Source organism: Oryx dammah, unplaced genomic scaffold, assembly GCF_014754425.2.
Source record: "Oryx dammah isolate SB20612 unplaced genomic scaffold, SCBI_Odam_1.1 HiC_scaffold_1, whole genome shotgun sequence".
NCBI classification, from domain to species: domain Eukaryota; kingdom Metazoa; phylum Chordata; class Mammalia; order Artiodactyla; family Bovidae; genus Oryx; species Oryx dammah.
This window is the reverse complement of record NW_024070185.1, coordinates 535,435-548,982: the sequence shown is the minus strand read 5'-3', so window position 1 is coordinate 548,982 and position 13,548 is coordinate 535,435. Positions and strand designations below refer to the sequence as shown.

Below are 13,548 nucleotides of genomic sequence, written 5' to 3'. Positions count from 1 at the left end.
GATCTCAGTCCTAGATATTTGTCTAAAAGCAACGGAACCCCATGTTTATTCAAAAACCTTAATTTAAGTGTTCTTAGAAGCTTTATTCGTAATTGCTAAAAGTTGAAAACAAGCCAGATGTCCTTCAAGCTGAATAGATAAACAGACTGCAGAACATCCATTCAAAACTGCTTTTCAGCCATAAAAGGACAACCTCTGAGTCATTCAACAAATTGGATACGTGTTAAATGCACTCTACTAAGTGAAAGAAGCAAAATCCAGAAAGTTTTATAATCTGTGATTCCATTTATGTGAAAACCTGGAAACTCTAGTAGAGCTAGAGTACTGGTAACTAGGTCAGTGTTTGCCAGGGTTTGAGGGCTGGGGTCTTTGTTGGCTCCTGACAGGAAGTGTGTATGGTGTTTGGGGTGATGGAAGTGTCTGTAAGGAAATATATTGGTTCCATAACTCAAAACTCTTACAACTGTATACTGCAAAGAACATATTTTACCACACATGAATTTAACAAAATGAGCTATGATGGAGAGGAACCTAACAGGGAACACAGATTGTAGCAAAGCTGTTTAAATTGCACATGAACCTTGTAACCACAGTCAAGTGGATTGGGAGAAAGAAAGAGCCCTAAGTAACTTGGGAAAACAGTGTTTGACCAGCAACTGACACTCAGGATGAAAGGAACCCAGATAGTGTCCTCTTCCCAGCAGTTGACCATGTGTTAAATGTCTTGGACATTGCATGCGTGTGCTCAGTTGCTCAGTCGTGTCCAACTCTTTGCAACCCCATGGACTGTAGTCCTCCAAGCTTCTCTGTCCATGGCATCCTCCAGGCAAGAATACTGGAATGGGTTGCCATTTCCCTCTCCAGGGGATCTTCCTGACCCAGCGCTTGAACCTGCATCTCCTGAATTGGCTGGCAGATTGTCCTCCTCTGAGCCACCAGGGAATTCTTCATGTACATGTGTGATAGAGTTAAAGAAATGAGCAGGTGCATTTTAGGTAGTTTCAGTTATAAATATGGAGAAGGTTGACATGTGGAGCCTGAATTAGATCGAATGTATCAATTATGAAAACAGATGATAGATAGCTAGAGAGAGAAACCAGTCACCATCAGTAACTGTACTGTGAACCAGCTATGTGGACAGGGAGGTGCCTGCAAAGTCTGTTAGCATTCCTTCTGTCCCACTGTCTCTGCTGGCCCAGCTAACACGCGTTTACCAAACACGTGCTTTTCCATCTCCGTGTGAATTGCCTTTCCTCCTCTGAGGTCCCAACCCCCTACCGCCAACATCCTCTTTGTCTTTAGCTGAGATGTTGTTTAAGCTGAGGGTCTCAGCCATTTTGGCGAGTGACTCAGTTTTCTTGGGTCTCTCCCAGGTGTACGTGCTTTTCTGTCAGAGAATGTTTAACAGGAGGATTCCTGTGTGCTGTTTTCTGTCTCTCATAAATCCTCTGATCCTTATCAGTTTTTGGTAACGAGTGGAGCGGCACAATGCCCCCACGACTGAGGTTGTGAGATAAAATGCGTGCATGGATTTCCTTCAGTAAACATTCTCCTTACGACAAAACTGCTTAGTCACGACCCTCTTTCTTGAGATATGGCTTGTCTTCTGACATTATGACCATTGTTAATTCCTTGTTTTCTTTTTTTTTTTTCCTTGTTTTCTTGATAACAGTTGCTGTACTCCTGGTTTTCTGATCTTTATTGTTGTCGAAAGAAATTCCTTATACAACAGCCTATATATACTTACAGAAAGATCATTAAAACATCCTTGCTCCACCAGAGGCTTGGGTCCCTGTGTCTTTCTTTCTCTCTCTCTCTCTCCCTCCCTCTGGCTAATTCTCTGGAGTGTGGAAACCCACCAAGGTCACTCTCCTGCCCAGGCTTTCAAGACCTCTTCGAGAGGACACTCTGTGCCTTCGTGAGCAGTGCAAACCTTGTTCAAGGGTTTTACTGGTTCTCTACGTAAACCAGGGAATATTAGCTTCTTTCTCTTTTTCACTTTTTTATTGTCAATCTGGAACACCAGCTTCCGGTCCATTAAAGGACCACAACACTTTTCAACTTCTGTGTGATTTTCTCCTGTTCATCTGTCTCATGCCCATTTAATTCTTAGACCAGCCAGAAGAACGTAGACAGATGGAAAATTCTTCCTCCCTGGCAGGGCTATTGTTTATACTTATTTTGGCCTGTAAAAACTAAAATAACATTTTCCGAAACCATTTCCAAACTCTGAAGCATTCAAATTACTCCAAATCAGTATTATATGTGAGAGAAAGACCAAGTTCACTAAGGGAGGCAATCAGAAGTCATTGACCTCCTCTTGAAGGAGAACTTGACGCATCCCTGTTCGGTTACCCTGTGGTGTTTGGAAAGTGTCAAATGACACAGAGAAGTGCAGGGACTGAGGTCTCCAGGTGCTTTTGTAGGTCATTAAATCATCGTAAGTTCAGGTGTGACCTTGGCTGCACCAAGAATTCTCACTTCAAAACCAGTGTGTCATTGAGGGTTCATAAATCTGACCCAACTTTGCTTTGAAGGGACTACTGTACTCACTATGAATATTTGCCTTTATAAAATATGAGTTACATGCTTGATTAAACACACAGCAGTCAGTACAAAGGTGATGAAAGGTACACAGAAGGTGTGTGGCCCTATGTACAGTACCTCTATCTTTATGCACCCTTGTTGGTTTTTTAAATTTACCCTTTAAAACAATGACATTTTGAGACTGGCGACTAAATGAAAGCTTCAGTTCAGTTCAGTTCAGTTCAGAGCTCAGTCATGTCTGACTCTGCAACCCCAAGAATCGCAGCACGCCAGGCTTCCCTGCCCATCACCAACTCCCAGAGTTCACTCAAAATCATGTCCATCGAGTCGGTGATGCCATCCAGCCATCTCATCCTCTGTTGTCCCCTTCTCCTCCTGCCCCCAATCCCTCCCAGCATCAGGGTCTTTTCCAATGAGTCAACTCTTCACATGAGGTGGCCAAGTACTGGAGTTTCAGCGTTAGTGTCAGTCCTTCCAATGAACACCCAGGACTGGTCTCCTTCAGGATGGACTGGCGGGACCTCCTTGCAGTCCAAAGGACTCTCAAGAGCCTTCTCCAATACCACAGTTAAAAAGCATCAATTCTTCGATGCTCAGCTTTCTTCACAGTCCAACTCTCACATCCATACATGACTACTGGAAAAACCATAGCCTTGACTAAATGGACCTTTGTTGGCAAAGTAATATCTCTGCTTTTTAATATGCTGTCTAGGTTGATCATAACTTTCCTTCCAAGGAGTAAGTGTCTTTTAATTTCATGGCTGCAATCACCATCTGCAGTGATTTTGGAGACCAAAAAAAAAAATAAAGTCTGACACTGTTTCCACTGTTTCCCCATCTATTTCCCATGAAGTGATGAGACCAGATGCCATGATCTTCATTTTCTGAATGTTGAGCTTTAAGCCAAGTTTTTCACTCTCCTCTTTCACTTTCATCAAGTGGCTATTTAGTTCCTCTTCACTTTCTGCCATAACGGTGGTGTCATCTGCATATCTGATGTTATTGATATTTCTTCCAGCAATCTTGATTCCAGCTTGTGCTTCTTCCAACCCAGCGTTTCTCATGATGTACTCTGCATATAAGTTCAATAAGCAGGGTGAGAATATACAGCCTTGACGTACTCCTTTTCCTATTTGGAACCAGTCTGTTGTTCCATGTCCAGTTCTAACTGTTGCTTCCTGACCCACATATAGGTTTCTCAAGAAGGAGGTCAGGTGGTCTGGTATTCCCATATCTCTTTCAGAATTTCCCAAAGTATATTGTGATCCACACAGTCAGTCAAAGGCTTTGGCATAGTCAATAAAGCAGAAATAGATGTTTTCTGGAACTCTCTTGCTTTTTCGATGATCCAGTGGATGTTGGCCATTTGATCTCTGGTTCCTCTGCCTTTTCTAAAACCAGCTTGAACATCTGGAAGTTCATGGTTCATGTATTGCTGAAGCCTGGCTTGGAGAATTTTGAGCATTCCTTTACTAGCATGTGAGATGAGTGCAATTGTGTGCTAGTTTGAGCATTCTTTGGCATTGCCTTTCTTTGGGATTGGAATGAAAACTGACCTTTTCTAGTCCTGTGGCCACTGCTGAGTTTTCCAAATTTGCTGGCATATTGTGTGCAGCACTTTCATAGCCTCATCTTTCAGGATTTGAAATAGCTCCACTGGAATTCCATCACCTCCACTAGTTTAATTTCTAGTGATGCTTTCTAAGGCCCACTTGACTTCACATTCCAGGATGTCTGGCTCTAGATGAGTGATCACACCATCGTGATTATCTGGATCATGAAGCTCTTTTTTTTGTACAGTTCTCCTGTGTATTCTTGCCACCTCTTCTTAATACCTTCTGCTTCTCTTAGGTCCATACCATTTCTGTCCTTTATCAAGCCCATCTTTGCATGAAATGTTCCCTTGGTATCTTGAATTTTCTTGAAGAGATCTCTAGTCTTTCCCATTCTGTTGTTTTCCTCTATTTATTTGCATTGATCGCTGAGGAAGGCTGTTCTTATCTCTCCTTGCTATTCTTTGCAATTCTGCATTCAGATGCTTATATCTTTGCTTTTCTCCTTTGCATTTCACTTCTCTTCTTTTCACAGCTATTTGTAAGGCCTCCCCAGGCAGCCATTTTTGCATTTCTTTCCCATGGAGATGGTTTTGATCCCTGTCTCCTGTACAATGTCATGGACCTCAGTCCATAGTTCATCTAGTCCCTTAAATCTATTTCTCACTTCCACTGTATAATCATAAGGAATTTGATTTAGGTCATACCTGAATGGTCTAGTGGTTTTCCCTGCTTTCTTCAATTTAAGTCTGAATTTGGCAATAAGGAGTTCATGATCTGAGCCACAGTCAGCTCCCAGTCTTGTTTTTGCTGACTGTATAGAGCTTCTCTCTCTTTGGCTGCAAAGAATATAATCAGTCTGATTTTGGTGTTGACCATCTGGTTATGTCCATGTGTAGAGTCATCTCTCATGTTGTTGGAAGAGGGTGTTTGCTGTGACCAGTGCATTCTCTTGGCAAAACTCTATTAGCCTTTGCCCTGCTTTATTCTGTACTCCAAAGCCAACTTTGCCTGTTACTCCAGGTGTTTCTTGACTTCCTACTTTTGCATTCTAGTCTCCTATAATGAAAAGGACATCTTTTTTGGGTGTTAGTACTAAAAGGCCTTGTAGGTCTTCATAGAAGCACTCAACTTCAGCTTCTTCAGCATTACTGGTTGGGACATAGGCTTGGATTACCATGATATTGAATGTTTTGCCTTGGAAATGAACAGAGATCATTCTGTCATTTTTGAGATTGCATCCAAGTACTGCATTTCGGACTCTTTTGTTGACTATGATGGCTACTCCATTTCTTCTGAGGGATTCCTGCTCACAGTAGTAGATATAATGGTCATCTGAGTTAAATTCACCCATTCCAGTCTATTTTAGTTCACTGATTTCTAGAATGTCGATGTTCACTCTTGCCATCTCCTATTTGACCACTTCCAATTTGCCTTGATTCATGGACCTAACATTCCAGGTTCCTATGCAATATTGCTCTTTACAGCATCAGACCTTGCTTCTATCACCAGTCACATCCACAACTGACTATTATTTTTGCTTTGGCTCCATCCCTTCATTCTTTCTGGAGTTATTTCTCCACTGATCTCCAGTAGCATATTGGGCACCTACTGACCCAGGGAGTTCCTCTTTCAGTATCCTATCATTTTGCCTTTTCATACACGCCCGAGGTCAGGGAAGGTGGCTGAGAGGAGCAACCCCACATCCAAGGAGCAGTGGCTGCTCGAATACAGGAGGGCCGAGAGTAGCTACTCCACATTCAAGGTCAAGAGGGGTGGCAGTGAGGAGATACCCCTTGCCTAAGGTAAGGATCAGCGGCTGTGCTTTGCTGGAGGAGCCGTGAAGAGATTCTCCATGTCCAAAGTAAGAGAAACCCAAGTAAGATGGTAGGTGTTGCGAGAGGGCATCAGAGGGCAGACACACTGAAACCATAATCACAGAAAACTAGCCATTCTGATCACATGGACCACAGCCTTGTCTAACTCAGTGAAACTAAGCCATGCTGTGTGGGGCCACCCAGGATGGGCAGGTCATGGTGGAGAGGTTGACAGAATGTGGTCCACTGGAGAAGGGAATGGGAAACCACTTCAGTATTCTTGCCTTGAGAACCCCATGAGCAGTATGAACAGTATGAAATGAAAGCTTAGTAGAATGTATATGTATATTCAGTACCTCTAAAGAATTGAACAATAATTCAAGCAGATTACTCTTATAGTGATGACAAGAACAGGAGCCATCCAACTCTAAAATACAATATGATTCTTATATTTTTTAAACCATAACTAATACGTATTTCTTAGAACAATATGTCTGCTGGGGTTAATGTGCTTTTTTTTTATAACTTGAAAAAATATTTCTTCCATGTTTTTAATCCTTCTCACTTAAAAATTAAATAGCACTAAGGTTGTAATTGATAAATAGAATAATAAAATACATTCATATCTTGTTACTTTATTACAAATTGCCACAAAATAAACTGAAAAGATAATCCAGAGTGGCCTATGAGTGAAACTGCTTCCCACTTTCTCTCTAACAGGACCATGTAACACACAGTATCGTATGCACAAAGAGCCTAGAATCACTCTTTTGTACATCATACGTGTCATGGTCTATTAGCATCTTATTTTCCTGGTTCCTTCAAGTGTAGTGACCAGGGTGTCTGAAGGTTACATAAATCAAAGCATAATTTAGAAAGACTGTACTCACAACTCCGTACAGTGATAATGAGACAGGAGGGTGCAGGGCTCAACCTTTGAAAGAATGCCAGAGCCCAAAGACATGACATAAACTGGCTAGACCCAGATAGGCACACGATGGTGGATGGGCAACCTCCACTCGACCTGGATCCTCGGTACACACTCACTGGGATACAACAGCAAGCTGGGTGACACACCCCTGGCACCATGACCACAAGGTCAGAAAGTGGGCAGTGGCCCAATTCCTAGAAATCACAGCCCCTTCCCCCAAATAACTGGAATACTCCTCCAACTCATTAGCCTAGGAAATTTCCCACTGCTATAAAAACTGACTCCCCATGCCCAGGGGCCTGCTCTTGCCTTCTGAGATGACCCACATGCTGTCTGTGGAGTGTGTATCTCCCTGAGTAAAACTTCTTTACACGACTGCACACAGACACATGCACACACACACATACACACACACTTTACCATGGCTCACTCTTGAATTCTTTCCTGCTCTAAGCCAGGAAGCCACACTTGGCAGCCATCCCAGGGCCTCAGAGGTGACCCACTCTCTTTTCTGTGTCAGAAAGATGGGATGCTGACAAAGAAGATGAGTCTTAAAAAGCAGTCTTTACTATGCCTTGGATGAGAAAGGCATGTCCACAGGCTACAAGCAGAGTATTATGAATTCTTGAAGACAATCCCAAAGAGGCTCGAGAAGGGAGATTGACAATGTGAACTCTGAAATGCATTTAGAAAATTCCCATAATCTTTTTGCTTTTGATGAATGATTACAAGAAGTTTGCACTGATAGCAGAAATTAGTGGTAGATAGAGGGCTGAGTATTGGTCTAAAGGTAGTGCTGCAGCAATGAAGTATCAGCCGGTAATGCCCTCTAAACCATCAATCTGCTTTCTCCACTTCCTGTTATTTTGGGAATGCATGACTCATTAGAGTAACCATGAGTCTCATTGCTCAGTCATCGTTGCTTCAGTCTTTAATCTCAAGACTTAACAAAAGAAGTATAGTTTTTGAAAGTGATTTGTGATAATCAGATGACGTTCTTGTACTGTTTGTTAAGTGGGTTGATTAATTAGAAAGCATAAAATAAAGATATCATCAACCATATTTTTCTTGTTCCTTGGGTTTTATCACTCCTAGTGCTATTTATATTTGCAGTTGGTTCTGGCTTTGCCCTAATGCTGTGGGAATGAGCACCATTTATTAATGAGAGTAGATGTATAATGCCAAAATATCTTCCCTGATAATTTTCAATCACCTGGAAACCAGGACATTTACAAGAAGTCAGCATGTCCAGAGAGGTATGTGAGAAAGGTATCTTATCTTCCACGGACCCTGTAGTCTGTACACTGTAAGCACTCTGGAAACTGAAAATGATGCTGCAACATGAAACTGGGTTTCATTCTTGTTATCACAGTGAATAATAACTTGTAAACCAAGACCAGAGGCTTGTTTCCATGCTCCTCTTTAATGTTTTTACCTTCTCCGCTGTAACTCACTCCAGAATGATGGTGGTCCCTACACCATCATCAGTGGAATTTGTCATTAATGAAATTCATGGTTTTGACAGTTGTACTCACTGTTGTGTCCACAAGACCCAGAAGTTTGAGCAGAGATAGAAGCAGGAGTCCAGGTAGGAGGCAGCTGCAGGAAGCCATCAGGTAATGATGATGGTGGTGTGGATGGCTGGCTGTAGAGGATGGTGAGAGGTGTCGTGTAGTGAATGCTGTGACTGTAGAGCCTACAGGTTCTGCTCATGGACCATTGTGAGGTGTGAGGGGGACAGAGGGGCTTCCCAGGTGGCTCAGGTGTAGCAAATCTGCCTGCAGTGCAGGAGACTCTGTTTGATCCCTGGTCGGGAAGATCCCCTGGTCGGGAAGATTCCCTGGTCAGGAAGATCCCCTGGAGAAGGAAATGGCAACCCACTCCAGTATTCTTGGCTGGATAATTCCACGGACAGAGCAGCCTGGCAGGTGACAGTCCATGGTGTCACAGTGATCCGGACATGACTGAGCACACACAAACTCCTAAGAGTCAGAGGAGTCAGGAGTAACTCTGATTTCCAAGACTTTACCTTTCTTTTCCTCTGACCTAAACCAGGGATGGAGTGAGTTTTCACTTCCTGAGTAGACACCCACTTGTATGAATCTGGGATTCAGGCATAGGTGATGAGTTGAGATGTACATTCCAAGAAGGCTCTGTGTGTAGATTGTAATTAAAGCCAGTAGATTGGATGCAATGACCGAAGGAGTGGCTATAAATAAGTTCAAGGATTTAGCCCTGGGGCTTTCCCTGGCAAAGAGCCTAAGTTAGACCTCACCCATATGTCTGCAAGGGAAGGCAGAGAATGGGGTATAGGTCAGGTCATGGAGGTCACTGCCAACCTCTACAGGACTCTGCAGGTAGAGGGGGTGGGTGACAGCCCAAGTAGGATGGAGCCAGGGAGATTCAGAGGCGAGGAGCTGGATAACACAATACAATACACTTTGGAGGACATAAAAAACAGAGTTTGCAATAACTGGCGAAGGAAGTGGGATTGTGAAAAACTTTTTAGCATGGTAGAAGCTGCTATTTACAGATGAAGAGAATTAATTCATATAAGAGAATATATTTCTGTTTCCACCCTTGGAACTTTTGCTGCTGCTGCTAAGTCGCTTCAGTCGTGTCCAACTCTGTGCGACCCCATAGACGGCAGGCCACCAGGCTCCCCCGTCCCTGGGATTCTCCAGGCAAGAACACTGGAGTGGGTTGCCATTTCCTTCTCCAATGCATGAAAGTGAAAAGTGAAAGTGAAGTCGCTCAGTCATGTCCGACCCTTAGTGACCCCATGGACTGCAGCCCACCAGCTCCTCTGTCCATGGGATTTTCCAGGCAAGAGTACTGGAGCAGGGTTTTGCTGGTATTCAAATTTGCTCATGAATGTTATGAATACTTACACACATATATACGAATATACATATGTGTGCGTGTGTCTATGTGTATGAGTGCGTTAGTAATGGTGCAGAATTAACCTCCTCTCTAGAAGCTGTGTGCTGGGATGTTGAGAGCCAGGGCTTCTGCATTAGTTGGATTCAAATGCTGGCACAGCTACTTAATAAAACTGCTAATAATAGTTCCCAGATGTGTTTGTGCTCCGGGTCTTCTCAAAGCATTACCTGCCAAGTAATCCTCGAGAGACTCATATAATACAGGTGCTATTATACCACCTATTTTGCTGTGCTGTGTGCTGTGCTAAGTTGCTTAGTCATGTCCAGCTCTTTGTGATCCCAGTGACTGCAGCCACGGGATTCTGTCCTCTGTCCATGGGATTCTCCAGGCAAGAATACTGAAGGGGGTTGCCATGGCATCCTCCAGGAGATCTTCCTGACCCAAGGAAAGAATCCACGTCTCTTGTGCCTAATCTGCATTAGCAGGTGGGTTCTTTACCACTTGCACCACTGAGAAGCCCATATCACCCATCTCACAGGTAGGAAAATTGAGATGCAGAAAGCTTAAGTAAGGGCTTCTCAGGTGGTGCTCAGTGGTAAAGAACCCACCTGCCAAAACAGGAGATGCGGGTTCAGTCCCTGGGTGGGGAAGATCCCCTGGAGGTGAAAAATGGCAACCCACTCTAGTATTCTTGCCTGGGAAATCCCATGGACAGAGAATCCTGGCAGGTGACAGTCCATGGGGTCGAAAAGAGTCGGACACAACTGAGTGACTAAACAGCAACAAAGCTTGAGTAAATGGTCCTCAGCATAGAGCCTTGGAGGTAAGGCTGGCCCTGAGTGCTTGTTCAGTAGTGATCCTACAGTTATGTTTGCCCTGCTCTTACAATAAAGCAATCCATAAGTGTTAAAGGAGTTTTGAAATATTATTAGCAATAATAATAATACTTATTAGCAACATGCTTTTAGGACTACAAGGAAAACGTGACTGCATAGACTTTTCCAGTCCAGTATGATTGAGTTCAACAGAAGCTTCAGTTGCAGTGGAGGCCCTCACCCACATGAGTCATAAGTCTTGTTAAATCCTAGCATGTCAAGTTCAGACAACACAGTCCTGTGATAGTAAAATGTAATCGCAGTACGAATAACCTTTTCTTATTATTTGTTCAGTAAGTCATACTGTAGATAAGCAATCAAAATCACATTTCTAGCTTGGAATGTTTCTCTCAGGAATCCCTTTCTATAGGAAAAATCTGCTTTTAGAATGCTCTTGTCTTTGAATCAACTGTACTCCAATAAAATTTTTTGTTAAAAGATCTTGCCCCTCCCAGCTTCTGCCTGCAAGGGAGGGAGGCCTTCTCAGCCTGAAGGCCCTCCTGGACTGAAAGCCCAGACTTGCTTCTGACTTACTGCCCATTCTGCCTTCCCCACCTGCCATTCACACCTGAGCAGCCGTGCATTTAATTCACGTTGTTGTTATTCAGTCCTCAGTCATGTCTGACTGTTTTCGACCCCATGGACTGTCACCTGCCAGGCTTCCCTGTCCATGGGGTTTCCCAGGCAAGAATACTGGAGTCGACTGCCATTTCCTCCTCCAGGGCATCTTCTCCACCCAGGGATCAAACCCAAGTCTGTGCCTCCCGCATTGGCAGGAGGATTCTTTAATACTGAGCCTTGTTTCGTGTTAGTTGGGCTGAAATGCAGATGCCTGGCTGCCCGTTCTAGACGTTAGCTCAGCTGCTGTTGTCAGACTGTTCTCAGGCCATTCTGGAAGCAAATCTATGAGAAACAGCATCTCTGTGAAAATACTGCTGCTAATTTCCTCTCTCAATTGGATTGACAAAGGGTCTGCTCTTTCCTTTATAACATAACCTCTAATTATGTAGGAAAATCACACTTAGGGGCTTCCCTGTAACTCAGCTGGTAAAGAATCCACCTGCAGTGCAGGAGACCTGGGTTGGGAAGATCCCCTGGAGGAGGGCATGGCAACCTATGCCAGTATTCTTGCCTGGAGAATCCCAATGGACAGAGGAGCCTGGCGCGTGACAGTCCATGAGGTCGCAAAGAGTCAGACATGACTGAGTGACTAACACAGCAGTCACACTTAGATGTGTTTAATTTCTAACTGTGTATGTGTGATGGATATGGTTTGGGAGTTACATTCTGTTTCGCCATTTCCTGCCTTTTCATTCCTGGAAAAATTATTTAACTTCTCTAAGCCTCAGTATATTCATATGGAAACTGGTAGATAAAATTTAACTTGAAGGTTGTGAAACCTAAAAACAATATGTTTAAAACCAGTGAGCAGAATGTCTGGAGCCTCCAAGAGGAATGGAAGGATCTTTGCCTGTCCAGGAGTATTCTTGTAAAAAGATTCACAGTGACTGTCCCATCAGACAAGGCATGCAAAGCCCCTGCTGTTTATCACAGGCTCGGGAAATTTTAATAGTGATAACTTCTCTCTGTGTAAAATTAAATGTAAATTCAGGTATGGAATGTGTGCTCAACATATTATATTGCTTGTGATCTTCCTATGATTAACTTTTTTCAGAGTCAATAAATGTGGTAGAAATAGGAAGTTGTCAAAAGGAAAGGAAAAGGACTAAAATTTCCTTTGAGGCAAAAAGGAAGAAAAGGAGTCTATAATAAATAAAATGCTGCTGTACAAAATGATGGAGGAGGAAACGATAACCCAGTCCACTGTTCTTGCCTTGGAAAGCCCGTGGATGGAGGAGCCTGGTGGGCTACAGTCCTTGGAGTCACAGAAGAGTCAGACATGGCTAAGTGGCTGAGCACGCGTACAAAAAGGGGAAATCAGTTGATGACAAAACCGGACAAATCAGCCAACAGTTCTGGTAGAAGAATCAGGGCGATGTATGTGGAAGAGACAGTGTTTTTCTGTGGATAAGAGCTTGAGTTACAGCGACAGAGAGACCTGGTTTAGATACTGATTTGGGCATGTTTTTGGTAACGTTCTGCAGTGAAATTTCTTCCACTCCAAGACATACCATCTTCCTAACGGGTGATTTATATCTGGCTAAGTAGTAAATCAAAACAATTCCAGGCTTGCCAACATCATTCATTAAAGCTTGCTTTTAACAGTTTTACAGTCAAACACACCTGTAAAATACTTACACCTGTAAAATACTAATAGGAAGGTGAATTTACCTTCTTGATGTAACTAACCCACTTGAATTACTTTAATCCCTGAGGGTCATCTAACTCCAAAATTCTGGAAAGTAATTTTCAAGGAGTGAATATGCTTCTTTCCTATAGAAATATAACTGCTTTTGTCTAATTCTTGCCTCTTGCTTGATTTCTGTTTAAATTTTCTATGTTTTGTAACTGGCATAATGCATTATTTTGGTGTTTATACCAAGGGGGTGAATTCAGGTGTCATTCAATCAGAGCTGCTGAGAAGAAGGCTCAGTCGATAATTTAACTTTAGTTTAAACTTAACAGTTTAATAAGCAACCCAGTCAGTAACTATCTCCCCTATGACTTGAGGACTTTTACTTATTGTGCAAAAGCCTGCCTTTTGCTGAAGGACACACACCCAGAATGGAGATTAAACAGGTGAACTTGACCTCATATATTGGCCTTTTAATATCTAATTCTTCCCAGTTAGTCCATAAATCTTAAGGATATATATATAACTGGATTTATAAATGTATATCCTAAAGAATATAAATATGAAAATATAATAACATGATTATGTAAAACCATTTATCATCAAAATTTTCTGAGATAATTCATAAAACCTAATATTTATCTCTGAAATAGATGATCAGAACACTTAAAATGAAAGTTTAGGTCTG

At 42.7% G+C, this 13,548-nt stretch overlaps 1 protein-coding gene across 1 annotated transcript in view; it reads right to left on the bottom strand.

Annotated features, from left to right (window-relative positions):
• ANXA10 (annexin A10) overlaps positions 1–1,336 on the bottom strand; it is a 68,260-nt gene extending 66,924 nt beyond the window's left edge. The window contains exon 1 of the mRNA XM_040242114.1: positions 1,279–1,336. Coding sequence (XP_040098048.1) covers positions 1,279–1,336 — 58 coding nt within the window. The remainder of the gene's footprint in view (positions 1–1,278) is intronic.
• Positions 1,337–13,548: the final 12,212 nt, after the last annotated feature.